Source organism: Pteronotus mesoamericanus, unplaced genomic scaffold (assembly GCF_021234165.1).
Source record: "Pteronotus mesoamericanus isolate MK-2021 breed Mesoamerican mustached bat unplaced genomic scaffold, CSHL_Meso_final contig_78, whole genome shotgun sequence".
Lineage (NCBI taxonomy): Eukaryota > Metazoa > Chordata > Mammalia > Chiroptera > Mormoopidae > Pteronotus > Pteronotus mesoamericanus.
The window spans coordinates 16,745,547-16,766,576 of record NW_026555258.1 but is presented as its reverse complement, the minus strand read 5'-3'; the positions used below and the strand labels follow the sequence as shown (position 1 = coordinate 16,766,576).

The window sequence follows — 21,030 nt, the reverse complement described above, 5'->3', positions numbered from 1 at the left end:
CTCAGGGGTTGCTGTCCAAGCGTGAACCTAACTTAAAGGATAGCTTGTTCGAAAAGCTGTAAAACTGCCCCCTAACCAGGCCCTGGTCCCTCAACTGCTTGTCACGTTGTCCCAGGGCGCCCTCTTGTGGTCCTGTGTGGAACAACAGCTGTTGCTTGCTGTGAGGACCCTCCTCCAAGGCATCTTTTTGGAAAGCTTCCTTGGGTGATATGGTGGGGGAGTCAGCTGTAAGTCAGTATGAGCCCAGGGCTGAAGGAAGAAGGAGGTGAATGAATCAGACATGACTCTTGCCCTTTCTGAGCTCGAGATTTAGTTGGGGAGAGGTTAGAACCTCCGTCAGGAGGACAGAGGGCAGGGCGAGAGGCAGCCTTGACCCATCAAGGACTGAAATGAGGGAAGGGGAGGTGGTTTTCTAGCAAGAGGAGCAGCACAAGCAGAGGTGCAGAGGTGGGAACTTCATGTTCTATTGGGGAGAAACAATGAAGAAGAGAGGCAGCGAGGAGAGCAGAGGGGCAGTGAGGTCTTGAATGCCCGAGTAAGGAAAGAGGCTTAACTTCCTCTTAAAGAGGCTGAAGTTGTGAGGCCCCAGCAGGCCTATCTCAGAGCCCCAGCATTCTGAGATCTCAGCGGACCCTGTGGTATCACTATTCTGTCTCTGCTAAGTTCCTCCTCCCCCTCTCCCAGAACCTTTTCCCCCTTTGGTCATTTTGGTCTATTTCTTAAAGGGTGAAAGTGGATTACCTGGGCAGCTGGGTGCCCCCGGTAAGCGAGGGACAGAGGGCGGAACAGGGCTTCCTGGGAACCAGGGGGAGCCTGGATCCAAAGGCCAGCCGGTAAGTGAACCCCAGGAAATACACATGTTCACTTGCTCACATGTGCACACCAATACTCATGTTCCCATCTGTGCGCACACAGATGCAGAAGCCACCTGTCTGCTCTGTGACAAGGGCAGAGCAACACCCTCTCTGGGCACCAGGTACCATTCTGCCTCCCTGGAGTCCAGTGGAATGGGTGGGAGGAGGCTGAGAAAGGAGACATGAGGGGGCCCTTCTGAATGAGGAGAGGGAGGCCACAGCCACATAACCAGCCTTGCATCCATGAAAGACACTGAATCTGTAACTTAAAAGCTTCCCACAGAGAAAACCCTGGGCTCAGATCACTTCACTGGTGAGTGAGTTCTCGTAAATATTTATGGATGAAATAATACCAAGGCTGCAAAAACTCTTCCCAAAAAGTAAAGAGGAGAGAATACTTCCCAACACATTCTATGAGGCTAACACTACCCTGATGTCAAAGTCAGGTAAGGCATTACAAGAGCAAACTACTGACCAACATATCGCATAAATAGATAGAAAAATTCTCAGTACAGTTTTAGAGAAGTGAATCTAAGAATATATTCAAAAGGATAGTACATCAAGATCAAGCAAAGTTTATCCCAGGAATGCAAGGATGGTATAACATTTGAAAATAAATCAATATAGTTCACCCTATTAATAGAATAAAAGAGAAAACCCATTAGATCATCTCAGTAGATGCAGGAAAAGGATCTGACAAAGTCCAACTACATTTCTGATAAAAACTCTCAACAAACTTATTACTGAGAGGAACTTCTTCAACTGATAAAGGGCATCCGTGAAAAACCTACAGTTTACATCATACTTAATGGTGAATGACTGGACATTTTTTCCCAACGCTAGTGCATGAAGGCTCTGGGAAAGTTCCTGGGACTGAAAATCCACCTCCATAAGCAGAAAGCAGGGAAAGATCAAAGAAAGAGGCTGGCCACTCCTGTCTGGTGATTCATAAAGTTTATTAAGGGACGCACATGCAAGGCATGTCTTGGGCAGCCGCAAGGTGAAACAGACCAGCATGGCACTTGGCAGGTGCCAAAGAATTATATAGGGTAAACAGCGGACTGACTCACAGGGACTATCAGTATGTGAATGCTACCAGATATGAGAAGTCACTTGACATGCTTGACCAGATCAACAACGGCCTGTTCCAGGAACCAGCATATAGTGGGAGGCAAGGGAGGGGTGTTGATTTATGTCAGAATGAATACAAATTACAATCAGACAATCTCTACGGGGCGGGGTATGTGGCAAACAGGATCCTCTTTCTCGCCCAGGTCCAGCTCGTGAGTCTGGCAGCCGTCATGCCATGGAATAGCCTCTCCTCTGCACTCACAGAGCTGAAACAAATCAGAAATCTCTGTTCTTACCAGGTCTATTCAGCACTGTGCTGGCAGTTCTAGCCAATGCAGTAAGGCCAGAAGAGTAAATAAAAAACATTCATATCAAAAAGGAAGAAGTGAAACTTTCCATGTGTAGATGAAATGGCTATCTAGAAAACCAACAGAATCTGTAATAAAGCTACTAGAATATGTGGGTTTTGCAAGATGGCAAGACACCAGCTCAACATGCACAGAAGAATTGTATTTTTTTTTTTCCTAAAGATTTTATTTATTTATTTTTAGAGAGGGGAAGGGAGAAAAAGAGGGAAAGAGGCATCAAAGTATGGTTGCTTATTGTGCGCCCCCTATTAGGGACCTGGCCCACAACCCAGGCATGTGCCCTGACTGGGAATCGACCCAGCTACCCTTTGGTTCACAGGCCAGCACTCAACCCACTGAATCACACCAGCCAGGCTGAACTGTATTTTTATACACTCGCAACAAACAATGAGAATTTGAAATCTAAAACATAATACTATATATAATACCATAGAAATGTGAAATATTTAGGGATAGATCTGACAATAGATATACAAGACATGTGCACTGAAAACTACAAAGCATTGCTTAAATAAATAGATGTAGATACTGTGTTCATTTGTCAAAGGATTCATTATTTTTAAGTGTCAATTTTCCTCAGGTTGGTCTCTGGATTCAACACAATCCCAGTCAAAATCCCATTTTGGCTTTTCTTGAAGAAAATAACAAGCAGATTCTACAGTTCACTTGGAAAAAATGACCTAGGATAACCAAAACAGCTTGGAAAAAGAAGAGCAAAGTTGAAGGACTAACAGCAGTTGATTTCAAGGCTTACAAATTTAAGGTCATCAACAAAGTATTGGGAGGGCTATACATATAGTAGTAGATCAAAGGAACTGAATAGAAAGTCCAGAAATATATTTGTACATATATGGACAAATGATTTTTGACAAAGGCACAAAAGCAATTCAGTGGATACCGAATAGCCTTTTTTGACAAATTGTGCCTGAACAATTAAATGCCTCATACCATGTACAAAAATTAACTCAACATGTATCATACACCAAGTATAAGACCTTAAATGCTAAAACTTCTAAAAGAACACATAGAAGAAAATGTTTGAGACCTTGGGTTATACAAAGATTTCTTAGATATGACACCAAAAGTGTAATCCATAAAAGAAAATTTGATCAGTCCTGGCTGGTGTGGCTCAATGGACTGAGTGCTGGCCTGCGAGCCAAAGGGTTGCTGGTTCAATTCCCACTCAGGACACATGCCTGGGTTTCAGGCCAGGTCCCTGGATGGGGGTACACGAGAGGCAACCGCACATTGATGTTTCTCTCCTTCTCTTCCTCCCTTTCCCTTTCTCTAGAAATAAATAAAATCTTTTTTTAAAACAAAACTAATACAACTTATTTTCTAAAAAAGGAAAAGAAAATTTGATCAATGGGACTTCATCAAAATTTAAAACTTTTGCCCCTGAATGGAGTCCGTTAAGAGAATAGACAGACAAGCTACATACTAGGAAGAAACACAAATCATATATCTGGTAAAGAATTTATAACTAGAATATACAAAGAACTCTCAAAACTCAATAATAAGCACTGGCTGAGTGGCTCTGTTGGTTGGGGTATTGGCCGGCACACCAAAAGCTTGTGTGTTTGATCTCTGGTCGGGGCTCATACTTAGGTTGCAGGTTCGATCTCCAGTCAGGATGTGTACAGGATGCAACTGATCAAAGTTTCTCTCACACATCAATGTTTCTCTCTCTCTCTCTCCCTTCTTCTCTCTTTAAAATCAGTAAACATATCCTTAAGGGTTTTTTTTTAACCCTCAATAAGAAAAGAAGCAGCTCAATTAAAAAATTGGGCAAAAGATTTTAATACAATTCAGAAAAGATGTACATATGGCAAGTAAGTACATGCAAAAAAAGATCAGTATTGTTGGCTATCAGGCAAACTCACTAAAACCACAATTAGATGCTATTGCACGCATATCAGAATGGTGAAAATTTTAAACGACTGACCATACCAAGTTTTGGCAAGAATGTGGATCAACTGGAACTATCATACTGTACTAATAGGACTGTACATTGGTACAACCACTTTGGAAAACAGTTGGGTAGTTTCTTTAAAAGTTAAGCATACAAAATATACTTAAAAAAAAAAAAAGTTAAGCATATACTTGCCATATAGTCCAGGCCTCTGGAATTGTTCCCACCTAATGTGCATCGAGCACACTCCCCAAAATCATAATGGCTGTGTGACTTCGAGCAAGTTCATGCCCTCTCTGAGCCTCAGTTTCTTGGCTGTGAACAGGGCGTATTGTGCTTCCCCTGCTGATGTGGGACATGTGTATGTGGTGGTACATGTGAAATGCCTGACACATAGCAGCCCTCAGTGAATGGGGTTACTTTTAGGGGACCATTCCTTAATGGTGCTTTCGAGATGACTTGGGAAGAGTTTGTGGGTCCTTTCGTGCTCTTCCCAGAAGCCCTGGGACGAGAGTCCTGAGTGTTCTAGAAAGTTCCTTGTGGAATACCTGAGCTGGCCTCTGCTTTCCCATCTCACAGATGGCACAGGCTCTTGCCCCCGGGAACCCAGGCTGACCTGGTTTCTCGCTTGTGAACTGTTCATCCTCCGGCCATCCCGTGGGAGTGTGGCTGACCCCCTGGGAGAAGGCAGGCACCCTTGCCCTGGCCCCACTCATGCCCTCCCATCTTGGTCTCCCCACAGGGTGACTCTGGCGAGATGGGCTTCCCAGGAATGGCTGGCCTCTTCGGACCCAAGGTACAGACTCCCACTCCATACTGACCCTGTGGGAGTCCCGTCCATCTACCTACTGGTTCATTTAGTCATTCAGCAAACGTTTCTCCAGTCCTTACAATGGGTGCTGGCGCACAACCAGAACCCAGCGTGGGTCTCTTGTACCCCATGCCTCACCTTGCAGCCAGCCTGGGTTCTCAGCCCAGCTCCGCCATTATCGGCTGTGTACCTCAGGCGAGTCACCTGGTCTCTCCAAGCCTCAGTTTCCTCATCTAAAAAAATGGGCATAATAACAGGAGAGGGTAACCATTAAGTTAAGACCAGACATACACCACATAGCCCTAAGCCTGCACACTGGTCCCTGCTTAACTGTGGACATTTGTTACTGTTTCTGAGGCCTCTCAGGCAAAGGAGATCAAAGGTTGGCCAGGCCCCAGGGGTGGAGGGAGCTGCTGGGGCCTCTACCTGTGGCCACCGGACGCAGACAGCCTTCTTCTGTCTCCCGCAGGGCCCCCCTGGAGACATTGGCTTCAAAGGCATCCAGGGCCCTCGGGGGCCTCCTGGCTTGATGGTGAGTTTCCTCCCTCTGTGTCCCAGTGAGGGCAGTAGCCCAAGTCTAAGGCTGGCCAGCCATCAGCTGGGTGGATGCATGTCCTCCTGCTCCTTCAGTCTTGAGCCCCCCTCTGCCCACGGTCTTTCCTGCCACTTCCACACCTTTGCCTATGCCGTTCCTGCCAATTGGGCTGCATCCTTCCGCCTTTCACCTGCTCCCCTCCCCCAGTCTTGTGGCCTACCCCAAAGACCATAGGAGGGGCTCAGCAGGTACGTGGCCTGGCCCCTGCTTGAGGAGGTCTCCACTCTGTTCCCTTGGGACACTCACTGTCCCTGTGACTATTCCCCAGTCCCTGGGACAAGGGCACACAAGCCTATTTCTCTCCTTTAGGGAAAAGAAGGCATCATTGGGCCCCTTGGGATCCTGGGACCTTCAGGACGCCCGGTACGTGCAGGAGATTGACAAAAGACTATTTGCCTTGCCTTCCTGGTTCCAGATTTTCTCTGTGAGCTGGGGCTAGCTCTAGCCTCAGTTTCCCCATCTGGGAAATGGGGCTTCCCTCTGAGCTGTCTCTCACTGGGCTATGGTTCATTACAGGGTCCAAAGGGCGACAAAGGCAGCCAAGGGAACTTGGTGAGTGGACGGGCTGGGGGGCCAGGCTACAGGGGGGTAGGGGAGGGGGGAATTTCATGGGATATGAGCAGGGCTCTGCATGGGTCTCCTAACTCTCTCTCCCCGCTTCTGTCTCCATCCAGGGATTACAAGGTCCGAGGGTGAGTGGGCTGGGGTGGGAGGGCTGCTGGGTGGGGGAGTGGGACTGGGCAGGCACTCCGCATTCCTGGACCTCAGTTATCCCCTCTGTACCCATCGATGCCAGGGCCACCGATGTCCCTGGGCCTTAGGTCTGCTCCAGGAGACCTGGGGTGGGGGCAGGCGGAAGGCATTCGACCAGAGCCTCACTGTTCTCCTCTTCCTCCAGGGTCCTCCTGGCCCCAGAGGGCGACCTGGCCCACCGGTAGGTCACTGCACGCCCAGCACATGTTGAACTCTAGAGCAGGAGGCGGGGTTCCTTTGAATGAGACCCAAGGGTTTGCTGGCAGGCACTTGTAGCCCTGACCTTACAGACTCTCAAGCGTCTTGTACTGCACAGACTTTTAGGAGAGTGTAGACCACCCCGGTGGGGCCAGGCCCCCAGGAAAGCAGATATCAGCTTGGTGGGTCCTCGCACGCCCTAATCGCCCCTCCAATCTCCTGACAGTCCCCTGGTGTCTAGCACCCAGTCCCCGTCAAACACTGACCCGGTCTCTTCTTTTACAGGGCCCTCCAGGGAGCCCCATCCACTTTGTAAGTTGGAGAACTTTCTCTTTTGTCTGCTTGGGTAAGGCCGGGAGAAGGGGTAGTTTGGCAGCTGATCCTTCTCTGGCCATGGTGGCTAGAACCCTAAGCTGGGCCTGGGGATGCCTATGTCCTTTTGTCACTCCATACTGGACCTGGACCCTGGGCCGGGGAGGCAGGAAACCCAGATTTTAGCTGGGATGAGCACCAGACTGTGGACCCAGGAAGACATTCTACCTGCCAGGCTCCTGGGTCCTGTTGGTGCACTCAAGCCAATCAGCTGATGGCTGAGGATTCTTTCCTATCAGATCCTGAGTCCAAAGAGGAAGCAGATTGGGGCCCCTGTGTTCCTCCCTGCTGGGGACTGGGGCCCCATGTGAAAGCGTGGCCCCCTCCCAAACCCTCTGGCACGTCCGTCCCCACGTGGCCGTGGTGCTGGTTGACTTTTAGAATCAGGCCTTGGCAGTGGCGCAGGAAGTGGCCAAGGGGAAAGAGCAGGGACGCTTGGGTCATGAGCCACTTGGAATCATCTCGGCTTCTTACTGGCCCTCCTGCATCATCCGCAAGAGTGGAATTACAGCTGGGTCTCTCCCTGGACACTTTCCCTAATCTTTCTCATTGATAGGGAAGCCAGCAAAGGGAAAATGATGAGATCCAGGAAAAACTCTTTCCCTCTAAAAAATGGAGAATTAGAGCATTTCAATTTTTTTTACTACTAACCTAATTGATTGAGTGCGTGTTATGCCAGACACCATTAGAAGTGCTTTTCGTGTGTTAACTCATTTATTCCTCTCAACAGTTCACTGTTAGTTCCAAGAGGAGAGGACTGAGGCAGAGAGGTTAAACAACATGCCCTAGATTATGCATTAAACAAGTAGCAAGGCTGGGATTTGAACTTGAGAAGCACTACCTCCAGAGTCCCAGCTCTGGACCCCAATCCTGGGCTTCACTCGCTGTCAGATTCCGCCCCTTGCTGTTTTCATGGCAAGACCGCAGCTATGCTTCTGGCAAGCCTGGTGTGAGGGCTGGAGGTCGAAGTGTACGTTAGACAATTACAGTGCAAGCCAAAGGAGACATGAGGGACTGTGGAATACAGAGAGGGCCCTGCACCCAGCCTGGCGGCAGGAGCATTAGGAAAGAGTTCCTACTGCCGCTGACATCTGTAGGATGAGTGTAGGGCAGGGCTGCTGACATTTGGGACTAGATGGTTCTTTGCTGGGAGTGACTGTCCTGTGCTTTGTAGGATGTTTAGCAGCATCCCTGGTTTCTACCCACTAGATGCCAGTAACATCCCCTCCTCCAAAACCTCCCTCAGTTATTGCCAGATGTCCACTAGGGGGCAACATTACTATGACTGAGAACCACTGGCACAGCAATTAGCCAGACAGAGCACTGGGAGGGAGGAAGAGTGTTTCAGGGATTCAGAGCAGTATGTGCAAAGGCCCTGAGGCTAGACAGAGCATGGCATTTAGGAACTTAGAAGTATGGTAATGTGTTGTGCACAGACTAGTTGTGGGAGAGAGGAGAAGGGAGGGCCTGAGACCACAGCATGCAAGCCAGGTCTTGTAACCACACTGAAAAGTTTGGACTTAATCCTGAGGGTAATGGAGAGCTACTGAAGTGCCTGCAAGAAGGGAGTGGAAGGGCCAGCTCTGACTCTGCTTGCAAGGAAGGACAGTTCCACAGAGGGCATGTGACTTGGCCAGGATCCTGCTGGGGAAGATGGGGTAGGAGAACGCATACTCAGACCCTGGGGCTCCTGCTTGGTGGGTCGGGGGATCCAGGATGCACACCCTGTCTTCTCCCTGCACAGCAACAAGATGACCTTGGGGCAGCTTTCCAGACGTGGATGGACACTAATGGAGCACTGAGAGCAGAGGTACCACAGGAGCCTTTCTTGGGGGAGACAGAAGTAACGGCCTGCATGTGACCAATGCCCCCAGCCACATGGCCTGCACCGAGCGTTTCAAAGCCCTTGATGGCATCTCACAACCACGGGTGGGAGAGGGTTGTGCTGAGGCTGAGTAGATGGCAATACATCCAAGGTCACACAGCCAGTCCCTGAGCCCTTTTCGCTTTCCTGCAAAGCCCTCTCAGGGTGTCAGAGGTCTTGCTGGCCTGAGTCGGGAAGAGATGCTCAGCTGGCCCAGAGCCCACAGCCGCTTCCCACGGGTCAGTCCCACAGACGCCAGGAGCAGGAAGCACATGGCCATCGCACAGGGCCATCGCACAGGGCCCTGGCCTGTGGTTACCTCAACTCCAAAACTCTAGGCTGAGGTCTTGATGCCCTCTAGTCAAACATGAACCCCTGTCAAGAGTGCCCTTTGCTGCCTTGCCTCCTTCCCAAGGGGAACTCACCCCCACCCCAGCCCAGTTTGGACCTCCTACACACATTTCCATATGTTCCCTGAGCTGGATGCCGGGCAAGGTGATGCCCAGCCTGCTTTCTCAGGATTCACAATCCAGGGAAAAGGGCAGCGTGGATGAACCCATTCGCTTCCTCCCATGGGGGTGGAGGGTCGGTGGAAGGACCTCCGGCAACCCCTTCACTCCCCAGGGCTCTGCACACTTGCCCGCCTTGCGCACGGAGGCCTGCCCATCCCGCACCTGACACCAGGCTGCCCTCTGCTCCTCTCAGGCCTCTAGGCCTCCATGGCGGCAACACCACCCTGTCTATCCCTGGACCCCAATTTCTTTATCCAAGTAGAGCAGGCACAACCCTTGGCCCACCATGCCCCTGGGGACTCAGATATCCCCCAAATATCGAGAACTTGGAGCTGTGAAGGCTCAGACCCTGGGCTGAGCTGGGACCTCAAGGGGCTGATGGCCACCCTCTCTTCATAACAGGTTTACAGCCACCCGGACCGGCTGGTGCTGGACCAGGGAGGGGAGATCTTTAAAACCTTACACTACCTCAGCAACCTCATCCAGAGCATCAAGACTCCCCTGGGCACCAAAGAGAACCCTGCCCGGGTCTGCCGGGACCTCATGGACTGTGAGCAGAAGATGGCAGATGGTATGAAGGCCTGGGGGCCTGGCGAGGGGACTTCCTGCTCCAGGGGTGGGGTGGGACAGGGAAAGCAGGGTTCCAGGAGGAGCTAGGGGAGATAGAGCTTTGCTCACCCAGGCCAAGTTTCTGTTCTCAGAGAGATAGGCACATGGTCAGTCATTTATTCACTCAACCAACAGTCACTGAGCCCCAACATGCCCTGTGTTCCCTGGGGGTGGGGTGTAGTGGGAAACCCCGCACAGCGGTTCCACCCTTCCAGAGGCCACAGATCGTCAAGCTGGGGATGGCTGTTTCAGTGTAAAGAGACCAGAGCTTTGGCAGAAAAAGCTCCCAAGGGCCAGGAGAGGATGGGAGCAGGACGGGGCTCCTCACCTCATCCAACTCTTTTCTCTCTCTGTGAGCTAATGTGGTCCACAGAAGGACCACAGCTTTGGAGGCAGACAGAACTGAGTCTGAATGTCAGTCCTGTGAGCTTGGCCAGCCATTTCCCCGCTCTGAGCCATTCTTCCCTTCACCACATGAGACGGTGGTCCGGGGCCAGCTGTCCTCTTTCAGCTGTGGCACCTTTGGCTCCCTTGGAAGCTCAATGGAGGAACGTGATGCCTTCAGAGGGGGTGGCAGCCCCCTCCTTGGCCAGCTCAAGGAGGATCCCTAGCCTCAGGGGAGGAGCTATTCCACTCGATCATCCCTAAATCTCTTGGGCAAGTGGCTCAGCCTTTCAAATTCTGTTGTCCCCTGTGTAAAGCTGACATTTCCCAATAGCCACACGTCAAGTGCTCAGCCGTGTGACGCTCCGGGGGCTCTGCTCAGAGGTCTGTGGCTTATGGAATCCCTTTTCTACTCCCCCCTCCCTGACTTCATATCCAGCTGGGGTTCAGAGGTCACAAGGTGCGGGGCCTACCTGCAGAACCAAGCATTGGGCTCCTTCCTGCATACACACGCCATTACCCCATTGCTTCCTGCAGGTACCTACTGGGTGGATCCAAACCTTGGCTGCTCGTCCGATACCATCGAAGTCTCCTGCAACTTCACACATGGTGGACAGACATGTCTCAAGCCCATCACAGCCTCCAAGGTACCCATGTGCTCCCTGTCCCCCACTGGCTGGCCCTCTCAACCCCAACCCTGCCCTGGGCCACAGCCCATGAAGGTTTTGGTCTAGCGGCATGGCCCTGGGGAAGTCATCTCCTATTTCTGAACCTCAGTCAACCTCAGATTCTTCATCTATAAACTGGGGATGAATTGTTCTAAATCCAAACCCTTTTGACTTGTATGATGCTAAGGGTTCTTTCTTCAAGTAGGACTTTCTGCCTAATACCTAAAACAGCATAGCTGGCCAAGCTGGCCTGGCTTGGGGAGCTGCGAACCATCAGCGCACAATAAGTCCGTGTGCCACTCCCCTGGGACATGTTGCCAGAATGGCATTTGCAAACATTAAGTGAATGTTCACTGCCTGCTTACCAGGTACCCATCTCTGGGCTGAGAACTTTAGGTGGCTCAGGGCACCTTGACAAGAAGCCAGGGCAGGGGGCAGCAGTGGAACATGACCACTCCCACTCCCAGGGCACCCCGCAGAGCACTGTGGGTCTGCCCTTATAGCAAGTCCTGCACATGGAACGATTTGTGCTGCAGTGAGAAGAGCAGCTCTGGCTGCAGGGGAGACAGGGATATAGCGCACCTGGCATCCCTTCCCAGCAGCCTCCCTGGGAGGCTCTAGGAGGTGCCTTGCGCTGACCATCTCAGAGCCAGAGTATGAAAATCTCTTAGGCAAACCAGCTGGTCAACAAGTTGGGTCCCTACCATGTGCCAGGTGCTGGGATTCAACACAAAACACAGCAGGCTTGCCACCGCCCCTGCAGCCAGAGCTCACGGCCCAGCAGGCCCTTTTGCCTCTGACTCTGAGGTTTGAGGGCCATGTAACAAACCCACCTGGCAGAGGGATGAGGCCAGAGTTGGCACCTGGCTTGGCAAGCGTGAGTGCCCATCTGAGTCACCATCCCCATCAGGAACAATGAACCACTGTTTTGTGCTGGTCTCAATCTGTCAAAAACCAATGTTGTGGCTGGACCAGCCCTTGTGGTTTTTATCATGATTGCAAGATGCCCTTTGACAATAACTTATCAGGAACTTTGGAAAAAATAAGCATTCATTACTCAGGAGACTGGAAATTACCATATTTTGCTGTGTATAATGCATACATTTTGCCCAAATTTTTGAGGGAAAAATAAGGATTCACATTATACATGGGTATAATGATTACATACCATGCATATAATAATGGGTATAATAATCCCGTATAGAATGCTCACCAAAACACAGGTGCGCATTATACATGGGAGCGCATTGTACACGGCAAAAAAACCATACATAGCACACCTGGGGCCACACCAGGAGGTCCCAGGAGCCTGGGATTTTGTGGGCTCACGCTACTTGTGAATTTAAAACGTTACAGTGGGAATTTAAAGCACAGGAAGAGAAAGAACAAGCGGCCCAAATGGTCAGTTATTGAAAGCAACCGAGATCTCTAAAACAAAGGAGGCTCAGTGAAGGGACGAGGCCTGGCTCTTTGTCTAGTCCTGTGGCTGGCACCGTGTCTACTGGAGACGGCCATCTTTGAAGCGGGTTGGATCAAAGCATACGTCAGTTACTTGAGTTACAAAACTAGAGAAACCCCAGCTGTCAGGGCTCACACTAGAACCAATGAAGCCATAAATCCAGCCCTATTGTATGTTGCCAGGTCTGGCCTTTCTACCCCAACCCACTTCACAGGGATATTGGGACTCAGGAGGGACAGGAGGGCACTTCTCATTTCCTCTGCGCTCCGAGCGCCTCTCAGTCTCAGGGTCCCAGTTCAGCTCCACTGATCCAGCCCCCTACTATGGTGGTGATGCATGGATAATATTGCTCCAGGACCCTGGAGGCGGGCAGGCCTCCGTTCTTTCCCTTCCTTTTTGCTCCTTGGCTGTGGACCAGCTCCTACAGAGCTCAGTTTCCCTATGTGGGAGCATGGCTGGGAAGGTTTCCCAGGAAGGAGCCCATCCCCGCACTCTCCGAGAGCTGTGGTCCGCCACGCCAGCCTCGGTCCCACTGCAATGCCTCCTCCACAGGTCGAGTTTGCGGTCAGCCGGGTCCAGATGAATTTTCTGCACCTGCTAAGCTCTGAGGTGACGCAGCATATCACCATCCACTGCCTTAACATGACTGTGTGGCAGGAGGGCACCGGGCAGACCCCTGCCAAGCAAGCAGTTCGCTTCCGGGCCTGGAACGGGCAGATCTTTGAGGCTGGGGGTCAGTTCAGACCGGAAGTGTCGATGGATGGCTGCAAGGTAACTCTCGGAGCCCTGCACAGGCCCCTCACACACACACAAGTGGAAAACTGGGTTTTTATTATAAAGTTACCTATGACACTTTTATGCTATAATGTATTGGTATGATACCTATAATGTTTACACTTGTGTAATTATTTTATCATAACAGTTTTATGAAATTGCCTTTATTCACTTTCTTCTTTGGGAACCTTCTGAGGGAAGAGCTGGGCTGGTAAAAATTTTACAGGCTGTGAGATGCAGTACTTATTTAAATGCAAGGCTGCTGCTTATAGAAGGATGTACTTCTACTTTCTGCCTCCACCCTGGCCAGGCTAATTTCTTCTCTTAACAGTTTTTATTATTTTCAAATGCCTGAAACAGGGTGAGTTGTTCGGGAAGGGAGAGACAAAAAGGAAAGGAAAAAAAACCATTTCACAAGATTAAACAAAACAAGTAGTACTCAATATTAGTGAGGATGTGGGGAAACCAACATGCTCACACAAAGCTGTTTTGAAAACTGTTTCCAAAGCCTTGGAAATGTACCTATTCTTTGATCCAGCAAATCGACTTCTAGAATTTGTTCTATAAAAACAAGGATGTGCACCAAAGTTTAGTACAATGATAGCCATTATAGCATGACTCATAAGAATAAAAATAGTAGAAGCAATCTAAATGGACAAATCCAGGTCGTTGCTATGGTGAAATACTGTTACCAGATGGGGACAGGCCTGGAGTGGGTGTGCCTCTGGCTAATCTGTAATGTGTGGGTTCTTGACTTCATGCAGGAAAGATTTCACAGCACGAGTTCAGGTGATTTTGAAAGGATGTTTCTTCCAGCTGGGGAAAGTGAAACGAAGGAAAGGCTTAGGACAGAAGAAGCAACAAGAGGGAGCCTGGGCAAGGCTGCTTTGGCTCATTAAGAAATAAAAGTCACCGTGAAAGAAGTGGGCCAAGGTGCAGCTGCTGTCAGCTCACTGGAAAGTGAGAGGAAAAAGGGGGCCTTGGAGGCAGGTGCAGGGGGTAAGCCCAGGACGGGCGGCTGCTGCCCGCTGCTCCCCTGGTTGCGGGTCTCATGGTGTCCCTTAGAATGCAGGGGAAAGAGAGCTGAGATACAAGGTGTGGGCATGTTCTAGCGAGACATCGTCTTGAAGGTTTTTATCTTTAGCAGGGGAGGTCTCAGGGGAGGATCTTAATAGAGTATTCATTAGCTTTTCAGGTGTGTCCTTAGATATGTTGATTCATCAAAATGTGTGTTTAGAGGGGTCATGGTTATTGTCTGGTTATTTTTATTTTATTTTATTGTTGATACTATTATAGATGTCCCCCATTTTCTCCCCTTCTTCCCCCTCCACTGAGGCCCCAGGCCCCCCACCCACCCTTCACCACATTGTTGCCTGTGTCCATGGGCTATGCATACACACACACACACACACACACACACATACATACATATATATATTAGCCAAAGAACATATATGTATGTGTGTGTGTATACACACACACACATATGTTCTTTGGCTAATCTCTTCCAGTCCCTCCCAACCCCCTCTTCCCTGAGGTCTATCAATCTCTTCCATGTATCTAAGCCTCTGGTTTTATTTTGTTTGTCAGTTTATTTTGTTTATCAGATTACACATATGAGTGAGATCCTATGGTAGTAATAAATTTAACCAAGGAGGTATTTTTAAAGAACTTCATTAAAGAGGGGACTGGGACCAAGGCCTGTCTGCTCCTGGATGGTCTGGAGTATGTAAACCATTTGCTCCTAAGTGTCTTTAGTTAGAGAAGATAAATCCTTGTGCTTCATTAGCTGGCTGTAAGTTGTTGGAATTGTTTGGCCTTGTTTGGTTATTTTGTTTCAGTCTCCCTTATTCCACTTGCCAAGGAATATCCCCTAGTTTCTTACTATCCTGCCTCAATACCAGGTGCCCATTAGAAACTGTGAGGACAGGTGCCCCGGGAAATGCACATGATATGTGACGAGGACCACGATGGATAAATGTGTCCCCTTTTTCTTCTACTCTCAGGTCCAGGATGGCCGCTGGCATCAGACGCTCTTTACCTTCCGGACCCAGGATCCCCAGCAGCTGCCCATTGTCAGCGTGGACAACCTCCCCCCCGCCTCATCAGGGAAGCAGTACCGCCTAGAAGTTGGACCTGCATGCTTCCTCTGACCTCTGACCTCCTGGCTCCTCTAGGTCTCGTGAGGGAGGGAAGAGGAGGTGAAAGGAGGGTACTAAGGGGCAGGCGGGCCCAGGAGAGGCAGCTCACCTGCCTGAGGATCCTAGGGCAGGCCCCAGATGTTGCCTGCCCGGTAGAAGTGGCTGGGGATAGCAGGGAATGGGGTGACCCCAGCGCTGCTCCAAAGACCAACCAAAGAGCCAGCCAGAGCAAGCCGGGCCTGCATCCTGCCTGAGCCCTGCAGCCTGTCTCCCCGCTCCGTGGCCACCCCCTTCCCTCCCCAGCTTCCTGCCCAAGCAAGAGCCCCATGTTCCAGCCAGCTTGAGGGAAGGGGGCAGCTGGTCCCTGCCAGGGAGCTTTGATGTGCAATATTAGAGAGGAGACATGAAAAAAGGAGAAAAGGAAAGAAAGAACTATATATATTTTTTATTTAAACAAACACAAAGAAGGTGCGTTACTATTTTTTTTTTTCACCTGGGAAAGAGGTGAGAGGGTTTGGAAGAGCAGCCGGGGGCAGGGAGCAAAGGAGACCAAGGGAGAAGAGACCCTTGGTTTGGGGGCGCGCCATTTGCTACCTCCCACTGTGAAATCGCTGGTGCTCGCAATTGTCTCTTAGTGTATGTGATTTTTTTAAGGAAACAAAAACCCTATTTAAGATTCTGAAGGTGCTACCATTTTTGCCACAGACTTTGAAGAAACACTTTGATATGGGCTATCCTCCACAGTTTTCTCTCTCCTCCAAATGACAAAGTTTGGAGAATTTTAAAATTTTCCTAGCATCACCCTTGTGCTGATCAGGTAATCTGCTAAGGAGGGGGAAGGAGAAGGAGGAAGAAGAAAAAAAAAAAAAATAAGCAAAGCAAAAAACCCCAGAAACAACAACAATAACAACAACAAACCCTGCCAGACATAGAAGTAGTAAGATTTACCTTTTAATTTATGGACTTTGAAATGTTTGTCCTCTTAAGGCAGGGGGAGGGCTGAGCATGAAGGATTTTGACTCGGCCCTTCGCAGTCTTGGAGGGGAGTTAGGCTTGTCTTGGAGGATACGATCTAGACTGGAGAGTCCTGGGAGATGACTTGACCTTGAAAAAACCAGTTACAAGAACAGCAATGGGTCAGGGCGGACTGTGAAAGTGGAATATAAATATGGAACCATCTCATGAAGCCGCATACCATCCACTAAGTTCCTCCCTTCCAGGAGCTTGTCCTTTCAAGATACAGTCCTCACTCTTGCTATTTTATTGTCATTAAATCCTATAGAAATGCAGCGTCATTAGCTCCAAGTGTAAATGTGGGCTGAGGAGAAAGAAGAATTATGGGAACCTTGAAGTTCAGCATAATAGGGATATTCAGCATCACCTCAGTTGCCCTGTATCAGTGAACTAGTCAGTACCCACATTGGATTTTGAGGTTATTTTAACTAAGGAATTATTTTTATAGAAGGGGAACTTTTATGTGAAAGTCTATTTGTCTTTTCTTTCCCTAAAGTTGTGTCTCTTTGGGAATTGGATTTTATTTTCATTATTTAATACCTCACTCTGGCCCACTCTACCCACCAAACACATCCTGTGTTCCTGGCCCTCCGGCCCCAGCCTAGATGCTCCCTGTTGGAAGGGCATTTCTGTAGCAGTTCGGGCCTCAATGCAGTGCTTGGTTTCCCCACGCTGCCTGTCTCCACCTGGCCTCTGTCTTGTTCTTGGGGTTTCCTGCTGTCCTTGTTTACGTCTCTGTCCACATGTCAGTGTATTAAACCCCAGTGGGTTCCGTCTCTCCTTTTCCCTTCTGGATTTTAAATAAATATTTAAAACAGGCAATGGAATGACATACCTGTGGCTGTGTGCTTCTTTGAAAAGACGGGAGGGAGGCTCCTCGTAGGCCTGGAGGTGGCGGGAAGATACTTAGAGGATGTCTCCCTTCTGCTTCTCCCCCCATGGGGCAGGTGGAGCGAGAGATACCGCACCTCAGTGGGGATGAGTGGCGCTGAAAGTGAGAGAGTCTTGGTTTCTTAGGCCGCTCAAACAGTACCCCAAACCTGAAAGCGTAAAATAACAAAAATGCATTCTCTCCCAGTTCTAGAGGCTAGAAGTTTGAGATTAAAGTATGGCAGGACCGCCATTCCTCTGACGCCTCTGAGGATGGTCCCTTGCCGGTCCAGCCTCTGGTGGCCCCAGACATTCCTTGGCTTACAGGTCAGCACTTCAGTCCCTGACTCACAGTCACATGACAGTGACGGCCTCCCTGTGTGTCTTTGTATTCACATCTTTTTTATAAGGACAGCAGTCATTTTAGATGAGGGCTGACCCTAATGACTTCTTGATTACTCCTGCAAAGAGCCTATGTCCAAGAAAAACCACATTCACAGATAACGTGGTTAGGACTTCAACATGTCTTTTTGGGAGGCACAATTCACCCCATAACACAGTGGTCCCCTACCTTTCTGGCACCAGGGACCAGTTACATGGAAGACAGTTTTTTCCGCAGACCAGGTGGTAGGGAGGATGGTTTCAGGATGATTCAAATGCATTACATTTACTGTGCACTTTATTTCTATTTTTGTTACACTGTAGTATATAATGAAATAATTATACAACTCACCATGATGCAGAATCAGTGGGAGCCCTGGGCTTGTTTCCTTGCAACCAGATGGTCCCATCTGGGGTGAGGGGAGACAGTGACTCTCGCAGTGTGTTGCTGATGTCCAGTCTACCCCATAATCTCGTTTTTGGTTGCTGTCGCTGCAGAAAACCCTGCTTTACAAAAATGGGATGTTGGAAATGGAAGCAGGCTTTTCCATGCTTTTGTGGCAATCACAGGCTGTTCTGCCTTGACTTTACTCCAGAGCATTTGGAGATCTGAAGTTGTCTCAAACATAATTTTAAGGCCACCGTCATGTGCGATCTCAGGCCGTTGACCCTCTTCTGGCACGGACAAAGTCGATTCACCCGGCTTCTTCACAGATGGGTCACGGATCCATTCTTTTGTGGTGGGGAAGTAACACTCAAATTCTTTTGAAAGCTGAGATAGGTGATCATGCACCGGCTGGGGAAAGAAGGCCCTGGCTCAGTCTCTTTCAAAATCTCTGCTAATGGTTGAAACTTGTCAAAAATCCCAATGTTCACTTGTTGCCCCTATAATTCCAGCTTAGGTTTGAATGCAGCCACTTTATCTGCTGACTTGAATGCAGTTGTCATTCTCCCCTGAAGTGACAGATTGGGTTGATTCAGCAGGTTGAATATGTCACACAAGAAAGCAAGTTTGGCGACCCATTCTGTGTCCCTGAAATGTGGTGACTGTTTTTCTAAAAGAAATCTCTGGAGTGGCTCTTATAACTCAAACACTCTGGCCAGTGATCTACCTTTAGAAAGCCATCTGCTTTCTGTGTATAAGAGAAGATGTATGTGTTCTGCATCCATCTCACAGAGTTGCGCAAACAGATGTGAGTTAAGGGAATGTACTTTAATGTGGTTGATAATTTTAATCACATCCTGCAAAGCATTGTTAAGTTCAGGTGATACTTTTCAGAGAGCCAGCAATTCTCTATGGATGACACAGTATGTAGACTCAAATTCTGGCGACCTTTTTGACCTAAGTAATGAAACCAGAAAGCCATTCAGTCATGGCAGCCGCTTCGCCCATGCATATAATGACACAAAATGACCAATTCAGTTTTCCTGATATGTAATCATTCAACGACTTGAATAGTTCTGCAGTTGAATTGTTAGTTGGCAAAAAAAATGCACGTAACATATCCTCATGCACACCCTCATGAAAAATATATCACACACAAAAAAAGCATCATTGCATTGTTGTCAACATTGGTAAACCCATCAACCTGGATTGTGTATCACGGTGACTAATTAGTCTTCTCTAACAATCGTACCTCAATATTGTCTATTTCGTCAATTCGTCTCGTTATGGTGTTAGCCCAAATAGGAACATGTGCCACTTTTTGCACATGCAACCTCTCCTAAAAGTTCATGACAAATGTCCTTAGCAGCAGGTGGGATCAACTCTTCACCAACAATAAAGGGCTTCTTAGCTTCAGCAATGTGGTTAGCCACTTAGAATGATGCTCTCAGTGAGGACACATTTGATGAAGTGCTGGCCTTCAGGAATTGCTTCAGTTTTTCATGTTCATGTTTTTTTCTTTTGGAAAATCTCCAAAGGCTTATCTTTTAATGCGGGGTGCTTTGTCTCCACACTGATGAAGCAGTTTTGAAGGTTTCATGGCTTCGTTGGATAGCCAGTCACCACATATTGTACAAAGCAGGCTTGCAGAATGTGAGTCACCTGTTGCAGTGAACCCATCCATAATTTAAGTAGGACCCCTGGTGTTTTGTTTGTTTGTTTTTAAGTGCAACTTTCTTTTTGTTGGCAATCTTAGAATCTTCTGCTGTCTCATCATTGGGTCTTTTCCTCTTTTCAAAGAAGCTCTCCAGGGACATTGGTTTTTTACTCATTTTGGCTAGGGTTAGCGTGTGGGCTTACCAAATATGTGACTGAGACAAGTGTGCAGTGCAAGAAAGAGGCTCAGACAGAAGTGGTAAATAAAATAACGGGCAGACTACATATGGACTAAAGTGTCGGATTCTGACTTAAAGCCTGCCACTAGATGAGGCTGCACAATTGAGGTACACCAACTCACTCGCCACGATAAAGCCTGCCACCAAGTGCAGCTTAATTGTCACTTGCCACTCACGGGTAGGGATTTGATATGAGTCTGCAAGCAATTGATTTATTATGGTCTCTGTGCAGTCAGACCTCTCTGCTAATGATAATCTGTATTTGCAACTGCTCCCCAGTGCCCAGCATCGCTGCCTCAGCTCCATCTCAGATCATCAGGTGTTAGCTTCTCATATGGAACACAAAACCTAGAAACCTCACTTGTGCAGTTCACAGTAACGTTCATACTCCTAAGAGAATTAAATGCGGCTGCTGATCTGAGAGGCAGAGCTCAGGCAGTAATGCAAGTGTTGGGGAACGGCTGTAAGTACAGCTGAAGCATAGGCTTGCTCACCTGCCGCACTCCTGATGTGCAGCCTGATTCCTAACAGTCCACAGACTGATACATGCCCATGGCCCAGGGGTTGGGGACCTGCGCCATAACATACAGTGTGGGGGTATATTGAGTTTAACATGAGCAATTCCTTTCCTTATTTTTAGTATGATAAAATTACATGTAACGTAAAACTCGCCATTAATGATATTTAGTACTTACACAATGTTTTATGACCTTCACCACTAGTTAGCCCCAGAATGTTTTTATCGCCCCCAAAAGGAAACTACATACACCTGAAGCAGTCACGCCCCATTCCCCCTTGAACAATTGCCTGGAAAAACCATTAATCTGATTTTTGTCTATGGCTTCGCCTGCATAAATGTTTCATATAAATAGAATCATACAATATAGGACCTTTTGAGATGAACTTCTTTCATTTAGCATGAATGAGTACTTCATTCCTCCTTATGACTGAATAATACTCCATTGTATGGATAGACCACAATTTGGCTATCCATTCACCCATTGAGGGACACTGGGTTGTTTCCATGTTTTGACAATTGTGCATAATACTTCAATCAGAGCAATTCTTATCTGTGAGGGTCTTGAGAGAGGCCACAACGCCTGCCTTGGAACAGGTGAGTGAGACCGTGGGAGATAGAGT

General features: G+C 48.6%; 1 protein-coding gene across 2 annotated transcripts in view; it reads left to right on the top strand.

Annotated features, from left to right (window-relative positions):
- The window catches only part of COL27A1 (collagen type XXVII alpha 1 chain), a 129,010-nt gene extending 113,611 nt beyond the window's left edge, over positions 1–15,399 (top strand). For both annotated transcript variants that reach the window (XM_054584494.1, XM_054584495.1), the window contains 13 exons: positions 726–833; positions 4,948–5,001; positions 5,486–5,548; positions 5,921–5,974; positions 6,128–6,163; positions 6,286–6,303; positions 6,510–6,545; positions 6,848–6,874; positions 8,679–8,744; positions 9,713–9,881; positions 10,841–10,950; positions 12,983–13,201; positions 15,211–15,399. In XM_054584494.1, the coding sequence (XP_054440469.1) occupies positions 726–833; positions 4,948–5,001; positions 5,486–5,548; positions 5,921–5,974; positions 6,128–6,163; positions 6,286–6,303; positions 6,510–6,545; positions 6,848–6,874; positions 8,679–8,744; positions 9,713–9,881; positions 10,841–10,950; positions 12,983–13,201; positions 15,211–15,357 (1,107 nt within the window). In that variant the 3' untranslated portion in view covers positions 15,358–15,399. The remainder of the gene's footprint in view (positions 1–725; positions 834–4,947; positions 5,002–5,485; positions 5,549–5,920; positions 5,975–6,127; positions 6,164–6,285; positions 6,304–6,509; positions 6,546–6,847; positions 6,875–8,678; positions 8,745–9,712; positions 9,882–10,840; positions 10,951–12,982; positions 13,202–15,210) is intronic.
- Positions 15,400–21,030: the final 5,631 nt, after the last annotated feature.